The 17,677-nt window shown below is 52.4% G+C and overlaps 2 protein-coding genes across 12 annotated transcripts in view; one reads left to right on the forward strand and one right to left on the reverse strand.

The window, feature by feature from the left end:
* NT5DC2 (5'-nucleotidase domain containing 2) lies at nucleotides 1–17,501 on the forward strand. Of its 4 annotated transcripts, none has more exons than XM_057554923.1 (15): nucleotides 1–339; nucleotides 12,739–12,923; nucleotides 13,106–13,180; nucleotides 13,446–13,501; nucleotides 13,643–13,787; nucleotides 13,938–14,066; nucleotides 14,179–14,239; nucleotides 14,323–14,425; nucleotides 14,554–14,755; nucleotides 14,844–14,944; nucleotides 15,086–15,149; nucleotides 16,606–16,692; nucleotides 16,788–16,928; nucleotides 17,013–17,077; nucleotides 17,162–17,501. In XM_057554923.1, the coding sequence occupies exons 1-15, from the start codon at nucleotides 108–110 to the stop codon at nucleotides 17,421–17,423; spliced, it is 1,908 nt and encodes a 635-aa protein (XP_057410906.1). In that variant the 5' UTR covers nucleotides 1–107; the 3' UTR covers nucleotides 17,424–17,501. The 4 variants fall into 4 exon arrangements, with proteins under 4 accessions (XP_057410906.1, XP_057410907.1, XP_007174807.3 ...); XM_057554924.1 differs by having other exon boundaries at nucleotides 3–339; nucleotides 13,643–13,736; XM_007174745.3 differs by lacking the exon at nucleotides 15,086–15,149 and having other exon boundaries at nucleotides 7–339; nucleotides 14,554–14,655; nucleotides 14,863–14,944.
* The window catches only part of STAB1 (stabilin 1), a 27,371-nt gene continuing 27,109 nt past the window's right edge, over nucleotides 17,416–17,677 (reverse strand). For 5 of the 8 annotated variants that reach the window (XM_057554912.1, XM_057554913.1, XM_057554916.1 and 2 more), the window contains one exon: nucleotides 17,416–17,611. In XM_057554912.1, coding sequence (XP_057410895.1) covers nucleotides 17,543–17,611 — 69 coding nt within the window. In that variant the 3' untranslated portion in view covers nucleotides 17,416–17,542. The remainder of the gene's footprint in view (nucleotides 17,612–17,677) is intronic. The other 3 variants (XM_057554918.1, XM_057554915.1, XM_057554914.1) reach the window with 1 other exon arrangement.

Below are 17,677 nucleotides of genomic sequence, written 5' to 3' on the forward strand. Positions count from 1 at the left end.
ATTGGCCGGCCGCCGTGAGGAGCACGCGGCCACGGTGGCGGGCGCGGAGTAGGAGGGCGGCGGACGGGCCGGAGGGCTGAGGGCAGCGCGGGCGGCGCGCAGCGGGCATGGCGGGTGTGGGGCTGCGGGCAGCCGCTCGGCGCTACCTGCCGCGCCGAGACCACGGCGGGCCGCGAGCCGCCTCGTCCTCGCCCTCCTGCCCTGGTTGCGGCCCCCCGGGTCCCGGCGCCCACTGCCCCGGCGCCCCGCGCTCTGCGCCTGCCTCGGCGCCCGCCGGCGGCGCCGAGCCCAGCGCACACCTGTGGGCTCGATACCAGGACATGCGGAGACTGGTGCACGGTAGGTGAGCCCGAGCGGGAGGAGCGCCGGGGGTGTAGCCCTCTCGGCGGCACACGCGAGCCTGGGCGACGGACCGAGTTGCAGGGCACCGCTCCCGAGTCGTCCCGGGCGCCGCTCCTCGGGGGAAGCGCCGTGGTGGGGCTTCTGGGGACGCCCGGGGGCGGGCGGGTGCGTGGTTTGTTCCTCCGCTCAGTGTTCAGGAGCTCGGGGTTCCTGTAGCGGCCGCCGGAAGGCGGGCCCCGCCGTCTTTCCTCAGGGTCCCGCCTGTTGGGAGGCCGAAGCGGAAACGCCCCCAACCCCTTGTTCTCTTCGGGGCCCTTAGTTGGGGCGGGAGTACTGGGGACAAAGCCAGCCAGCCGGCGGCGCTGGCCGCAGCGGGCTCCTAGAGACTCCCGACTCAAAAGATGCCGACTAGATTTTTCGGACGCCTCTAGATTCCGCCCTGGAGTCTCGCGCTCTCAGCCCAGCAGAGGAAGGCGTTGTTTGGAGAAACGACACCAAGTCGCCCAAGTCCCCTGGAATCCAGAAGGGTTGCTGCTTCCTTGGCCAGGGCACTTACTCTATCCTCTCTCCCTCTGCAAAACGGGCAGATGAGGCCCCAGGGCGCCCTGGTGAGGCCAGAGGGCTGGATATTTGTTCTGGTCTCTGGGGCCCTGCCTCTTTAGCAGACAGATGTGGTTGGGTCTTGGCCCTATCACTGACCAGCTGGGTGGCGCTCAGCAAGCCTCTTCCTCTCGGGCGCTCAGCAAGCCTCTTCCTCTCGGACCCTCAGTGTCTTACATCGGCAAACACAGTACTGGGGCCTCTGTCACAGAGTTGTGGTGCTGACTCGGAAAGAGGCCAGGAAGGGACAGGGCAACTTCAGGAGGAGCCCTTCCGGTAGTGACATAGCTTTTGTCGTCTGATAAGACAAAGTGGTCCTGTCTGGAAGATTCCAACTGCCTGAACGAGGGCTTCCACTCCAGCTGTGTAGAGACCTGGGAGTAGTGTGGGTGGACAGGACTCACATTTTGAGGAGCTGAAGGCAGAATAAGCCCTGAGGAATGGTGGTTTTGAAGCTCTTGGGCCTCTATCAGGACCATCCCTGCCACCCAGTGGACAGGGCATACATGGGGTGCCGTTTAAGGAGATGTCTTTGCTCTGGGCCTCGAGAAGACCCTCTGTAGAACAGCCTGTGAAGCCTACATTGTAGGTGTGGGGGAGAGACATAGGGAAGTCTAGTGGGCTTTCTCACTCAGGGCCCACTTGGATCTTCAGATCTTCACAGAGACCCCCCAAGCTCCTCTTGATGTGATAAGGGCAAGGTCTTTTCCAAGATGCCATAGTGAGTGCCAGGGTGGACCAGCCTTGCACCCTTGGGTCCTAACTATCCCCTCTGGCTGGGTTTTCTTGGGGGAGATTCTGCACATTGAGACATGCTGATGCCTGTGGACAAAACTTTGCCAGGGAGCCAGGCCCCAGGCCAGCCCCTCCCCCCCAGCCTCAGTGTGGTGACACTGGAAGGCTAGGCGGAGGGGCAAAGTGATTGAGGCAGGTAGGGTGACCTGAATTCAAATCTCAACTCCATGGCCTATTGCTAGATGGTTTGGAGCAAGTGACTTTACCTCCCTGCACTCCAGTTTCTTCCTCTGGATGATGGAGGAATAAGTGTGATCACCTCATGGGATTAGAGTGGGCTCTAAGGCACCAGCAGCAGCTGGGAGGATGGCCCCCACAAGTGAGTCTCATGGCTGCCATTGGGAGGAGTTGGCCTGGAAGGTGGGGGCTGGACAGTGAGACCAGTGAATTTGGGAGGCTGGTGCAGGTGGGGGGCATATCTCCTCACCTGGCCCCATGCACCACCACAGACCTATGGAAGAAACTGGGGCCTTCTGGCCCCCAGAGCTATGGTTTTCTCAGTCTAGAAGCTGGGTCAGGAGGCCAGGCCTGTGGGCTGCTTCCCCATCCTGCTTTGTTCCTGGGAGGGTTGTCCATCCCTGGGAATATCCTCAAGGGCAGAGGCGAAAGCCTGGATTTGGCCAGAACTCAGTGCCAGCAAGGGGCTGCACAGCCAAGCAGACCCCTGCCCTCCTGGGGAACTACTTGGCTTTGTGCTGAGAGTCACAGATGGCACCCAGGAACTCAGGACCGTGGGAAGGGACATCTCAGAAGCAGCTTCATAGAGAGCTGATGTCAGCTGTGTCTCATGTGCACCCAGGTGAGGAGTGTTCCATCTGCACCCATGAATCTGAAGCAGCTGCTCTTCCAGGCCTAAGGGCCACCAGAGGAACCAGCCACACCTGTTCCCCCACCCACACTCTGTACTTGTCTCCAAAGGAAAGGGGATGGGTGTGGAGCCTGTGTTCCAAAGGGACCTTTGAGGCAAATGTCTGCTCCATGGTCACGGGCTTCTGCTTCAAGATCACAACTTGTTGTGTCTTGAGACAAAAATTAATTCCCTGGAGGCCTGGGCTGTTTGGGCCTCAGCCACAGGCTAGAGGTCTCAGGAACAGGGCCACCTGGAGCCCCTGCAAGGCAGTGTGCTGTGTGTGCACCTAGTCCTGCCTGCTCCCCTCTGATTCCCTGCAACCCGTTTCCTTGAGGGAAACTGGGGACAGGGAAATGCGGGCTCCAGAGGTGCATTGCCCATTTAATCCTACATTTGCCACGGGTCCAGGTGGGAATGCTGCCCAGAGCACGTTCTGTATGACCCTCTTTTTAATTTTGTAGGTTGATACAATTTTTATTCCCCCTTTAGAGACAAGGAAACTGAGCCCCAAAAGGTAAGGTGTGGTAATTTTCCTGAGGTCACAGCCATGCGAGGGAGGGCTCGGTCTGCTCTCTCTGACCTCAAAGCCCGTGCCCTTTCCCCATCCACCTCCCCCACTGCACAGATGGGGAAACCAAGGTAGATAAGCCTGGGAACCCTCAGCCCCTAGGGAGCAGCCAGGGGATTGGGGTGGCTATGACTGTATCCTCAGAGGAGAGCAGCCTGGGTAATGACCCAGAACCCACCACATGTCCCACCTGTCATAATTAGCAATGTTCCCTGCCTAGAGGTGATGCTGAAAACTCGGCCTCTGTGCACCAGTGCTGAATCAAGTCTCGGAGACAGAGTTTTAGGTGAAGTAGAAGAGAATGGCTTTACTGCTTTGCCAGGCAAAGGGGGACACAGCAGGCTCCTGCCTCAAAACACTATCTCCCAACCCAGGAGGAGTTGGTGAGTTTTTCTAGCAATGGTTCAAGGGTGGGGTTGCTGATAAGATTAGGGTGTGAGCAAGGTCTGCACTCCTTTAATCTCATCTCAGGTGATCTCCTAATCTTGATGAGCTTCTCTGGTTCCTCAAATCTTGCCTCAGGTTGTTTCGTGGCTGCTCCTCCCTTGTCTCTGCATCCTTTCCCTTCCCGACTAACAAACGTTCAAATCTGCCCTTTGGAACCCAGGGAAGGTCATGGAGGCTGGAGTCTGTTTCCTACAAACAAGAAATGAGGGACAGAAAGGCTTCTGTGCCCAGGAGCCCCACAGGGTCCTGCTTGGTTTCACTCCCCCCTTTTCTTTGATACTCCTCAGTCTTGAGAACAGATGTTGGACAAGATAAGGAATAAGCGTTTTGGATAGAAATGTTAATCATAAACTTGGCAGAGGGACTCGGTTTTAATCCCCGCTTCAATTTTATCTTTCCCCAAATCTTTCAGGGTACAGGGTGATGGCCACTCAGGCTACTTTCTGCTGAAATGGGGCATAGATACCGAATTAGAAATATTAGAAGGCTTCCCTGGTGGTGCAGTGGTTAAGAATCCGCCTGCCAATGCAGGGGACAAAGGTTCAAGCCCTGGCCCGGGAAGATCCCACATGCCACGGAGCAGCTAAGCCCATGCACCACAACTACTGAGCCTGAGCTCTAGAGCCTGCAAGCCACAACTACTGAGCCTGCATGCCACAACTACTGAAGCCCATACACCTAGAGCCCGTGCTCCGCAACAAGAGAAGCCACCACAATAAGAAGCCTGTGCATTGCAATGAAGAGTAGCCCCCGCTCGCTGCAAGGAGAGAACGCCTGCACACATCAACGAAGACCCAACACAGCCAAAAATAAATAAGTAAATAAATTTATTAAAGAAAAAGAACGAAATATTAGAAATACTTGAATTCCTAGTCCTGGATCCAAGGAGTCCTGTATGATTAAGATCTCAATCCCTTAGTCCGCCATTTTGGTGCAACAGGCCCAAGTTAAAGGTAAAACGAGTGACAACTGGAACTTTAGTAGACGGTGTAGATCTCATTTCCTTAGAAATTCAGGAGAATAAATCGGAAACCCAGTCTGGAACTGGGCTGTTGTAGCCAGTTGTTTGCAAACAATTCCCTGTAAGGGGGAAAACTCACCAGGTCAATCCTGAAGACCCGGAAATAGGAAGCTCACCACATATCCAGCAGTTAGAATTATCAAGAGAATCAGCATATGAATCTATAGTTTTGTGGGGAAAAGTAAAAGGTATGAGAAAGAATAAGAAAACAAAACTTCATTCCACTTGTCGGAACAAATACTTAAGGTTTCCCAAAGGGTGAGATGTCCACTTCTTAGGAGTCTTGTTTGCTGGCTGTAGGCAGGCGTGGCTGGTCAGTCTCTGGTGATCATTTTACTCTAGTGTGATGTACCCACGGTTTTACTCCATCCAATTTTAGAGAGGTATGAGTGGTAAGAAGAACATCATAGAGTCCCTTCCATTTCTCTTCAAGCTGCTGCTCAGGTTCTTGTTCTTTCCACACTTTCAGCAGCACCCTGTCTCCTGCTTTGAAGGGATGAAAGGGAGCTTCCAGGCGAGGGGGAGACCTGTGAGACACAAATTCATGCATAGCGGTTAACAATTGACCAATCTGTTGTACATACTGCTTTATTTATTTATTTGAAGTATAGTTGATTTACAATGTGCTAATTTCTGTTATACAGCAAAGTGACTCAGTTATACACATATATATATATATATATATATTTTTTTTAAGCTGCATTGGGTCTTCGCTGATGTGCGCGGTCTTTCTCTAGTTGCAGTGAGCGGGGGCTACTCTTTGTCGTGGCATGCAGGCTTCTCATTGTGGTGGCTTCTCTTGTTGCAAAGCACGGGCTCTAGGCATGTGGGCTTCAGTAGTTGTGGCATGCGGGCTCAGTAGTTGTGGCTCATGGGCTCTAGAGCGCAGGCTCAGTAGTTGTGGCGCACGGGCTTAGTTGCTCCGTGGCGTGTGGGATCTTTCTGGACCAGGGCTCGAACCCGTGTCCGCTGCATTGGCAGGCGGATTCTTAACCACAGCGCCACCAGGGGAGCCCTACATTATTTTTTTTATAGTCTTTTCCATTATGGTTTATCCCAGGAGATGGGATATAGTTCCTTGTGCTATACAGTAGGACCTTGTTGTTTATCCATTCTTCTTTTTTTTTAAGATTTTTTTTTTTTTGATGTGGACCATTTCTTTTTTTGAGTCTTTATGGGATTTGTTACAGTATTGCTTCTGTTTTATGTTTTGATTTTTGGCCATGAGGCATGTGGGATCTTAGCTCCCTGACCAGGGATCAAACCCACACCCTCTGCATTGAAAGGCAAAGTCTTAACCACTGGACTGCCAGGGAAGTCCCTGTTCATCCATTCTAAATGTAACAGTTGCATCCAGTAACCCCAAACTCCCAGTCCATCCCTCTGCCTCCCCACCTCCCCACCTCCCCACCTCCCCCCGGCAACCAAAAATCTGTTCTCTATGTCTGCGAATCTGTTTCTGTTTTGTAGATAGGTTCATTTGTGCCCTATTTTAGATTCCACATATAAGTGATATATATGGTATTTGTCCTTCTGACTTAGTTCACTTAGTATGATAATCTCTAGTTGCATCCATGTTTGCTGCAAATGGCATTATTTCATTCTTTTTTATGGCTGAGTAGTATTCCATTGTATATGTGTACCACATCTTCTTTATCCATTCATCCGTTGAACATTTAGGTTGTTTCCATGTCTTGGCTATTGTGAATAGTCCTGCTGTGAACATAGGGGTGCATGTATCTTTTTGAATTATAGTTTTGTCTGGGTATATGCCCAGGATCGGGATTCCTGGATCATATGGTAGTTCTATTTTTAGTTTTCTGAGGAACCTCCACACTGTTTTCCATAGTGGCTGCACCAACTTGCATTCCCACCAAGAGTGGAATTCCCTTTTCTCCACACCCTCTCCAGCATTTTTTATTTGTAGACTTTTTAATGATGGGGATTCTGACTGGTGTGAAGTGGTACCTCACTGTAGTTTTGATTTGCATTTCTCTAATAATTAGTGATGTTGAGCATCTTTTCATGTGCCTACTGGCCATCTAAATGTTTTCTTTGGAGAAATGTCTATTATGGTCTCCTGCCTGTTTTTTGATTGGTGGTTTTTTGTTGTTTTTTCTTTGTTGTTGTTTGTTTTTTGGCCGCACTGTGCAGTTTGCAGGATCTTATGTCCTCAACCAGGGATGAAACCCGCACCCTCAGCAGTGAAAGCGCAGAGTCCTAACCACTGGACCTCCAGGGAGTTCCCTGGGTTGTTTGTTTTTTTGTTGTTGAGTTGTATGAGCTGTTTGTATATTTTGGAGATTAACTCTTGTCTGTTGCATCATTTGCAAATATTTTCTCCCATTCCGTAGGTTGTCTTTTCATTTTTTGAGTGGTTTCCTTTGCTGTGCAAAAGCTTGTAAGTTTCATTAGGTCCCATTTGTTTATTTTTGTTTTGGGAGACTGACCTAAGAAAACATTGGTACGATTTATGTCAGAGAATGTTTTGCCTATGCTCTCTTCTAGAAGTTTATGGTGTCATGTCTTACGTTTCAGTCTTTAAGCCATTTTTAGTTTATTTTTGTGCATGGTATGAGGGTGTGTTCTAACTTCATTGATTTACATGCAGCTGTCCAACTTTCCCAGCACCATGAACTGTTTTTCTTTCTTTACTCTTAGGAGCCAAGAATGGTCTCCTGTATATAATTTCGTAAGGGCTCAATCCTCGCCTGCTTCTAGGGGCCACCCATATATGGAGGAGAGCAATCGGCAAGCCCTTGTTCTATTTTAGATGAGTTTCCTGGCATAGCTTAGCAAAAGTTCTTCAGGGTATGATTCATCTTCTTAGCCTTTCTTATAGATTGGCATCTCCATGCTGAGTGAAGTTTCCATTTTATACCTAAAGCTTTATTTACTGTTTGTGTTATTTCTGCTATGAAAGCAGATCCATGGTCACTCTGAATAGTAGAGGGAAGGCCATACCTAGGAATAATGTCCTTAAGAAGAGCTTTTGTCACTTCTGATACTTTTTCTTTAGCCAAAATCTTTAGCCAAAATCTTGTTGAAGAGGGTGGGGGAGTTTTTAAATCCTTGTGGCATCCCAAGTCTGATGTAGCTCAGAAAATTCAAGTTTGCAACAATACAGGAATATGTCCGAAATCACATACACAGTGGTCAACTAGTTTTACCATAGTTACTCCATTTTGACTTTCAAATGCACTCCCCTCCTCAGTGTCAAAGCAGATGTACAATGCGTGTCTGACTGAAAGGCTACAAAACAGGCCTTTTTTTTTTTAATTTTACTTATTTATTTTTGGCTGTGTTGGGTCTTCGTTTCTGTGCGACGGCTTTCTCTAGTTGCGGCGAGCGGGGGCCACTCTTCATCGCGGTGTGCGGGCCCCTCACCATCGCGGCCTCTCTTGTTGCGGAGCACAGGCTCCAGACGCGCAGGCACAGTAGTTGTGGCTCACGGGCCCAGTTGCTCTGCGGCATGTGGGATTTTCCCAGACCAGGGCTCGAACCCCTGTCCCCTGCATTGGCAGGCGGATTCTCAACCACTGCGCCACCAGGGAAGCCCAAACAGGCCTTTTTTTAAAGTTAAACCATGTATAAGCCAGTGACTTCCCCACACCTCAATACATGCCGATTTTTTTCATCATTTTCCCTCTGATTGCAAATCTTTCAATAGAAAGCATTGATAATCAAAATAGCTGTCCCTCAATGCCGGGGTGATTCAGCTGTTTGACCTGGTTGTAGATCATATCCCACCATGTTAGGCCTCCTTTATATTTGCCTAGTTAATCCACACTGGGGGAAAACTGATCAGGTATCGTGAACAAGCTCAGAGGTATGTTAATGAGGAAACACTTTATAGGACATATATTTTATCATTTATACCCAATTGTCACACAAGCATTGTACATGTGCCTTAAGCAGTAGACCCAGCTCAGTGGTATGATACGAAATTTATGAGAGACCTGTATTTATCAAAAGGTCCTTCACATAAATCTTGAAGATGAAGCACTTCTGCAAAAGCATCAGAGTACAATAACTGTCTATAAATGACAGAAGGACTTAAAGGATGCAGTTAAACAAAGATGAATGCAGATCACTTAAAGGCAAAGGAACTCACAAGCTGTTATCAAAAGCAGTATTTCAAGAAAACTTTAGAGGAAGAAACCAAATCCAGTCTTGTCCCAGCCCACTCCCAACAAAATTCATTTACCCAAATAAATTTCCTTTTCCTTTTCCGCAGACCTTCTACAACTTTCTGTAAACATATTTTGCCCCTTTCTTTTCCATTCAAAATCAACCGGCTCTAGGGCAAAAAATCACTTTTTTTTTTTCCTTAGGAAAATGCAGTGCCATTCCTCATACCATCTTTTGTTCAAAACACACAACCTACTTCCCTTAAGCAACCGTGAATTGTCTTCAGCACTCTGTAGATTGATAAACATAAATACCAATAATTTCCAAAGACATGTGCTTTCTTTTTTTTAAATATTCATTCATTCATTTATTCATTTATTTATTTATGGCTGCATCGGGTCTTAGTTGCGGCATGCGTGCTCTTCATTGCAGTACACGGGGCTTCTCTCTAGTTGTGGCACGCGGGCTCCAGAGCATGCGGGCCTAGTTGGTTGCCCCACAGCATGTGGGATCTTAGTTCCCCGACCAGGGATCAAACCCGCATCTCCTGCATTGGAAGGTAGACTCTTAACCACTGGACCACCAGGGAAGTCCCAGACATGTGCTTTCTTATACAGAATCACAGGGTGGCACCAAATACCTTTAGTCTCTCTGCAAAGGGAAGCCAGTATTCAGTAATTAATGTTTCAGTATCTTATTTTACTTGGAAATGGCCTACCTATTCAATAAACTTCCATCATTTAACTTAATTTAGCACAACTCTACAATTTTAAGTTACCAAGCATCTGGAGAGATTATTCTTAAGTAGACATTCCTAAAATACTTATTCGTAAAGAGTTTACCCAAAAACTCTTAACCTCATTTGCTTTACTTAACACTGATGATTCTAAAGACATGTCTATATTAATTAAACCAACAAGCTTAAGCTACCTTCAATAACAGATATCAATTCAGTACTGAATATTTCCCAGATCGTGTGGTCCAAAATTTATATTGGCCAATTTTTTAGACATTTAGATTTAACTTGTAAGCTCTTACTTTTAAGTCAGTTAAACAGAGCTCATTTACAAGTTAACTTCTACATAAAGACCGAACCAGAGATCTCACAGTTTTTCCACTTGAGTTTAATAAGGCCTTCTTTCCCCTGCCCTTTTTCTTCAGTCTCAGGAACTAGAGATGGTCTAGATAACATGTGTTCCTGAGGACCTAGGCACAGGGGGAAAGAAATACCAATTCCTTTTCATGGGAGCATAGCTGAAGAGCTCCCAGTTTTGTAAAAATACCCTAGGGGGTGTACAGAGATGGAACAGAACTCTGGTCACCTATAACAAGGCTAGTCCAAAAGGGAAAATCCCAACCAACATTCCTCCACAGGCAAAGCCCCACACAGTAGGGAAGGATACACTGATGTTGTTGTCACACGTGAGCCCTGTTATTCACGACAGATGTCTCAACCGGTCAGTGCAGGTACTGACACACACACATACAAACAACAAACATGGTCCCACAAACAAAAGATCAGACAAGGTGTAGCCCAAAGATTCCATTTCCACTCCCAGACAGAGAATTCAAAGTGGCTCGCAATGAGCAGGCAGAATTTTGCCACCCTGCGCAAGCCAGAGTGGCTCACCCCAAAACAATACACACAAAAGCACAAACGACAGATAAGCTATGGCCACACAGAAAATCAGAGGAGGTGTAGTTTAAAAATTATACTTCCACTCCCAGACGAAGGTTTCCAAACAGATTGGCTCAGTTCTTGAAAAAGAACAAACCCAGAGTTGGCTCTTGGAAAGCCCGGAGCGGCTAGCCCGTATGGAGTGGAGAGAATTCCCAGCCTTTCCATTCCTGTGACAAAACGATTCTAGCTGAAGAATAGAATAATAATTTAGGCTACCATACAAAGGCCACCTCTCCTTACTTTTAAGAATGTACATTGGCCAAACAGAATTACAATAGAATCTCATTCTTTTTAGTCATAGGTTGATAGCTATAGGTTGACCAGTCTGCCAGAATTTTCCCCAGGGGACTATCAGATGGAATCAAAGAAGAAGCACTTCCCATGTTTGATTGAAAGAACACTCACGCTCAGACCAAGAACAAACCAAAATCCTAGCCAGCAACAGAAGCCTCAAACCAAAGAAACCAAAAACCCAAACAGAAACCAAAACCAAATGGGCTTCCAAGTCCCACTTAGCCCGTGACCTCTGCCCAAGCGGCACCTCTCAAATGGGATTTCCTGGAATGGAGAATCCCCCAAATGGGAACCAGGGTTCCCCCAAATGGACAGGGTCAAAGTGGCCTCGGAGTACACGCTGGGGGACTTCCCCAAACGCTAGCCGAGGTGTCGTGACATCTCAAATGCTACTTTTCTGCTTCCTCAAAATAATTCCTTGGAGTAGGAAGTCCAGGGTGGTCTAGGCAGGAGGAAGAGAGGAATGTCCTCAAGGCAAAGATGGCCTCCGCAGCCGCTAGGGTGGTCCCTAGCGGGACCACTCTTCCACTGTCTAGTCCCGCCTCGGAGTTCCAGCTGCCAGGATGGCCAATGGGGTATGACTGGGGCTCAGCCTTCCCAGGCAAGGGTCCCAGGTGATCTGGCCTCTAAAGGAATTCTCCAGCCCTCCACTCTTGAATGAGGCTGGTATGGAGAAAATCTTGGAGCGTCCAATCAAGCCAGGGAACCTTCCCCCCCACCCCAGGACTGTCCGCGAGTCAGCCCCATGTTGGGCGCCAAATTTGATGCCAAAAACTCAGCCTCCCTGCACCAGTGCCGAATCGAATCTCGGAGACAGGGTTTTGGGTGAAGTAGAAGAGAATAGCTTTATTGCTTTGGCAGGCAAAGGGGGACACAGCAGGCTCCTGCACCAAAACACTATCTCCCAACTGGGGAGGAATTGGTGAGTTTTTTATAGCAATCTTTCAAGGGTGGGGTAGCTGATAAGATTAGGATGTGTGCAGGGTCTGCACTCCTTTAATCTTGTCTCAGGTGGTCTCCTAATCTTTTTTTTTTTCTTTTTTTAATTTATTTTTATTTATTTTTGGCTGCACTGGGTCTTCATTGCTGCGCGCGGGCTTTCTTTAGTTGCGGAGAGCAGGGGCTACTCTTCATTGCGGTGTGCAGGCTTCTCATTGAGGTGGCTTCTCTTGTTGCGGAGCACAGGCTCTAGGCACGTGGGCTTCAGTAGTTGCGGCACGCAGGCTCAGTAGTTGTGGCGCATGGGCTTAGTTGCTCCGTGGCATGTGGGATCTTCCCAGACCAGGGCTCAAACCCATGTCCCCTGCATTGGCAGGCGGATTCTTAACCACTGTGCCACCAGGGAAGCCCTGGCCTCCTAATCTTGATGAGCTTCTCTGGTTCCTCAAACCTTGCCTCAGGTTGTTTCTTGGCTGCTCCTCCCTTGTCTCCTCATCCTTTCCCTTCCCTACTAGCAGCTGTTCAAATCTGCCCTTTGGAACCCAAGGAAGGTCATGGAGGCTGGAGTCTGTTCCCTACAAACAAGAAACGGGGGACAGAAAGGCTTCTGTACGCAGGAGCCAACAGGGTCCTGCTCGGTCCAGGGGCAGTGAATGTCATTACGTGGACCGGTGAGCAGCTGAAATCCGATTAGAGGGGCCTCACTGTGAGACCTGTGGCAGGTGCACAGAGCTGGGGCCCTGAGCAGCAGTGGAGCTACCCAGTACCCCTCACCTTGATAATGTTCCTAAGTCCCAACCCCAGCTTCAGGCAAGGTGGAAAGTGTCAGAGCATAGCCAAGTGTCCCATGAGGCTTAATGAGAGTCTGGAGGAGGCATGACTCAGAGCAACTGGTAGGCTGCAGGCGGTGGTATAATCCAGGACCCATAGGGTCCTTACCCCACCCATGTGACCCTGGGCGAGTGACTTTTCTCTGAGCCTCAGTTTGACCTTCTGCTGCATTGAGCTAAGAGTACCATTTTAGGGTGTTTCGTGATCATCCTCATTATACTTACACCTCCTTCCTCTAGACCTCCTGCCTCCGGAGGTCTGCAGTCTCCTGAACCCAGCGGCCATCTATGCCAACAACGAGATCAGCCTGCGCAATGTCGAGGTCTACGGCTTCGACTATGACTACACCCTGGCCCAGTATGCAGACACACTGCACCCAGAGATCTTCAGTGCTGCCCGTGACATCCTGATTGAGCACTACAAGGTGAGGCCAGACAGGTAGGGGTCGCAGGCCCTGGAGACCAGTGGGGCCCAGCTTGGCCTAACCCCAGGCCAGATCATGGGGCGCCCCTGGATGGGTGGCTGAATTGATCCCCTGAGGCAGCTGCCCAGCCAGCAGGTCTGTCAGTACCGCTGGCTCAGGCCTGACCTGATTTCCCCTTACAGTACCCGGAGGGGATTCGGAAGTATGACTACAACCCCAGCTTTGCCATTCGTGGCCTCCACTATGATATTCAGAAGGTGAGTGGCTAGACCATTGACTCCCTGGCTCCTCCTGACTGGATGTATACCAGACCTACTTCCTTAGCCGCCCGTCTCCTATGCGGGCGGGGGCGGTGCTCATCTTTCTACTCCCTTGGCCTCAGAGCTGTAGCTTCCTCTTGGCGTGCACATGATAACCCTTGGTACCATCCAGCTGGGGCTTCGGCATGGGGGCTAGCAAAGGCTGGCTCAGAGCTAATGGCAAACTCCTTCATTGCCCATCTTACTCCCTTGGTGCCCTCAGAGTCTTCTGATGAAGATTGACGCCTTCCATTATGTGCAACTGGGAACAGCCTACAGGTCAGTGCTGACCTTGCCCTGACCCCACCCCAACCTGCTGCTCCAGGTCCACACTGTCCTGCGTCACCCCACTGTCCCCCACCCTACACCGTGGCCCGGGCTCAGGACCACTTCGGACTGGTGATCTCTGCATCCACCCAGGGGCCTTCAGCCTGTGCCAGACGAAGAGGTGATCGACCTATATGGGGGCACCCAGCACATCCCACTGTACCAGATGAGTGGCTTCTATGGCAAGGTACTCGCTCCGTCTGCCACTGCCCAGGGCGGCCAGCTCCATGACCTCACGGTGGGTGCTGGCTCCCTGGGAGGCAGTGCCCACACCCTGGTGGACCAGCCCTGACCCACAGGCTGTGCCCCTCCACCAGTGTCCCAAGACAGATTTGGAGCTCTTGGGTCTCCAGAGCTGGGGGTTGCTGAGTCAGTGATCCTTCCTCAGGGTCCTTCCATCAAGCAGTTCATGGACATCTTCTCGCTGCCAGAGATGGCACTGCTCTCCTGCGTGGTGGACCACTTCCTGGGCCATGGCCTGGAGTTTGACCAAGCACACCTCTATAAGGATGTGACGGTGAGGGCACTAGGCCTGCCTCCCAGTGTGGCAGGGAAGGTGAAGTCCAGCCACAGCAGAGCAGGTCCTCCTGGGCTCCACTGTGGCCTCACTGTCCCTCCACTGCCCCCAGGACGCCATTCGAGATGTGCACGTGAAGGGCCTTATGTACCAGTGGATCGAGCGGGACATGGGTAAGGGGGGATGGTTGCCTGCTGCGGCCTGCCTGGGCAGGGTGCAGGGCTGGCCCTCACAAGCTCCCATCTCCCCCCATTAGAGAAGTACATCCTGCGAGGGGATGAGACATTCGCCGTCCTGAGCCGCCTGGTGGCGCACGGGAAACAGCTGTTCCTCATCACCAACAGTCCTTTCAGCTTCGTGTGAGCACCCCCGTGCCCCCCAACCCGTGGGAGGAGGGAGCGGGGCAGGGGCCTGAGTTGGGGTGGGCAGGCCTGGAGCCTCCCTCAGACACCTGCCACCTGTCCCACTCTGTCCCACCCTTGCCCAGGGACAAGGGGATGCGGCACATGGTGGGTGCCGACTGGCGCCAACTCTTCGACGTGGTCATCGTCCAGGCAGACAAGCCCAGCTTCTTCACCGACCGGCGCAAGTATGGGCCTGGCAGGGGCGATGGGCCCAGGGAGCGGGGACTGGCCTCTGCTTGCCGCCCTGTGTGCCTGGGGTGGGGGCACCCCCTTGCTGATGGGCAGGTGAGCAGGTGGGCCTTTGCAGAGTGGGAGGTGTCCAGCCTGTGGTCCTGCCACAGACTGGAAATCAGGCCCTTTAACCCCACGCTAGGCCTTTCAACCCACCCTAGGCCTTTCAGAAAACTTGATGAGAAGGGCTCACTGCATTGGGACCGTATCACCCGCCTGGAAAAGGGCAAGATCTATCGGCAGGTGAGAGTCATCTAGGTGGGAGTTGCACCTGGTAGGGATCCCAGGGCCCAGCCATGGCCCCAGGCTGTGGCGGGGCTGCCGCATGGCCTCTTGGGCCCTGACCAGCCACCACACCTCTGTTGTGGCTCTGTCCCCTCACAGGAAGTGGCTCCCAGGGCCTGCAATTGGGCCTCTCTGTGCTGTGCTTTCCTCGTCTGTAAAAGAGGTATAATACTCTACTTGAGTGGTGGTGTAAAGCTCTTAGATTGTTCGGGCATTTGCCAAGTGCCCAGTAAATGGCCCTGGTTTCGCTTGGGGCTGAGCACTCTGCTGCAGCCAGATGAGCCTGGTGGGGGCAGCGCACAGGCCTCTGAGGAGACCCCTTTCCTGGCTGGCTAGGAAGATGAGAAGGGGCCTTGTGCTTGGTGGGGAAGTGTCAGGTGGCTGCGAGCAGGTGGTGATTAAGGCATTTGGCTCTGGATGGAATGTGGAAATCCTGGCTGAGCTGGGCTTCTTGGAGATGGAGGTTCCAGAAGCTGGGGGCAGGGAGGAAGCCAACAGTCGGGCCAGTGACAGCCACAGGGAGCAGCCTCGGGCCGCCTGGTGCCAAGGCCCCAGCCCTTCACCCCTGCCGACTACTCAGCCTTCCACCCTGCTGGCCCCCAACTGTCTGTGGCCCCCTTGGGCACCAGCTTTTCTCCTCGGCTCTGAGGCTGATGCTCCCTGTTGTCTTGGCATCCTGGCTGAGCCTGAGGAGGGTCACGCATCTTTGTGGGGAACACTGATTTTTCTTCTCTGGCAGGTTTTAGACTTCTGTATGCCCGATGTTCTGAAATTTCATTGTGTGCGTGGTTCTCGTCTTCCTTTGCTCTCCCCTCCCCGTCTCCTGTTGCTGGAACCTCAGGCTCCCTCCTGCCTGACCTGGCACGTCCTCAGCGCTCCACCCGCTCATACTTCCCTCTTGCTCCGGGTCCCCTGCTCCTCACCCTCTCTGCTTGAGCTTATTTCAACCATAAAGTCCTTCACAGCTACCTGTTTCCCCCATGGCTGTCACCTTCCCAGGCCTCTCACACCCACAGACTGCTTCTAGTAATTCTTTTTTGCTGGGTGTATATTCTTCTCACTTCCGGGCTGTGGGCGCCTGCCCTGCGGAGGCTGCTGTACTTCGTGCTCTGTGCCCCCCCCCCCAACCCCTGCCCCAGTTTCTGCTCCCCTGCCAGCTTCCTCTGCTGTGCTCGAGCCTGGCTGTTTTCATCTTTTCTCCAGCTTTGGCGCAGGAGGGGCAGGCGGCCTCACAGTGAGGACTGCCATTGGTCTGCTGGGTCCCTCTGGGCTCAGGCTGAGGTGGCCTGCTTGCTTCAGGGCCATGGGGTCACTGCTGCAGTTTCCCACAAAGAGTGGATTCAATCCCTAGCTTGGGTGGGTTGTGAGGGCACGGGGAGTGGAGGCCCAGGGCACCAGGCCAAGCCTATAGGAGACCTTCATGCCCCAGGCAGAACCCCTTCCGGAGCCTGGAGGGGACAGCGAGGCCACGGGAAAGGGCAGCCCAGCATCCGGCTAGAGGGGCCTTGCTGCCTCTGGGGATTAGGGATTTGGGAAGACTGGTGGAGAATAGCCCTGGGGGAGCCCCCTCGGCATACTGGGCTTAGCCCGGTCCCCCCTGCCACCCAATCTCTTCCCAGGGAAACCTGTTTGACTTCCTGCGTCTGACGGAATGGCGAGGCCCCCGTGTGCTCTACTTCGGAGACCACCTCTACAGTGACCTGGCGGTGAGGGCGGGAGGCGGGGATGGGTCGCAGTGGGGAGGGGAGGGGGGCCTCCTGGCCGGCGCTGAGCCCTGCCTGCCCTGCACCCTGCCCCCCAGGATCTCATGCTGCGTCACGGCTGGCGCACAGGTGCTATTATCCCCGAGCTGGAGCGAGAGATCCGCATCATCAACACGGAACAGTACATGCACTCGCTGACGTGGCAGCAGGCGCTCACAGGGCTGCTGGAGCGTATGCAGGTGCGGGGGCAGCTGGACGTCTGCGGGGAGGTGGGGGGCCGCTGCCTGGCCGCACACGCCCAGAGCACCCCTTGTCTCCCCCAGACCTACCAGGACGCCGAGTCTCGGCAGGTGCTGGCCGCCTGGATGAAGGAGCGGCAGGAGCTGAGGTGAGTGAGTGGTGGGGCCTGGGCAGGAGCCCCAGCCCAGCCCCCTCAGGAGCCCCCCGTGAGTGCCCACATCTCCCTCCCCAGGTGCATCACCAAGGCCCTGTTCAATGCGCAGTTTGGGAGCATCTTTCGCACCTTCCACAACCCCACCTACTTCTCTCGGCGCCTGGTGCGCTTCTCCGACCTCTACATGGCCTCCCTCAGCTGTCTGCTCAACTACCGCGTGGACTTCACCTTCTACCCCCGCCGCACGCCCCTGCAGCACGAGGCACCGCTCTGGATGGACCAGCTCTGCACCGGATGCATGAAGACACCCTTCCTTGGCGATATGGCCCACATCCGCTGAGGGTACCTTTATTGTCTGGACCAGGCCCAGCCCCTGCTGTCCCACCCACTCTGGGCAATAAAAGCCGCCTCCCTCCTGCTCATGCCTCTGCTTCAGCACCGGCTGCGTCTGCGTCTGCGTCACTTGACCTCGAGGATCCTCTGGGTGTCAGGGAAGTCGTCCTCCAGGAGCGAGTCCTGAGGGGAGGACTGTTTGTTTGTTTGTTTGTTAGTGGCTGGGCCGAGACCAGGCCCTGGGTCCCCTTTCCCAACCCC

This window comes from Balaenoptera acutorostrata, chromosome 10, assembly GCF_949987535.1.
Source record: "Balaenoptera acutorostrata chromosome 10, mBalAcu1.1, whole genome shotgun sequence".
In the NCBI taxonomy this organism is placed as follows: Eukaryota; Metazoa; Chordata; class Mammalia; order Artiodactyla; family Balaenopteridae; genus Balaenoptera; species Balaenoptera acutorostrata.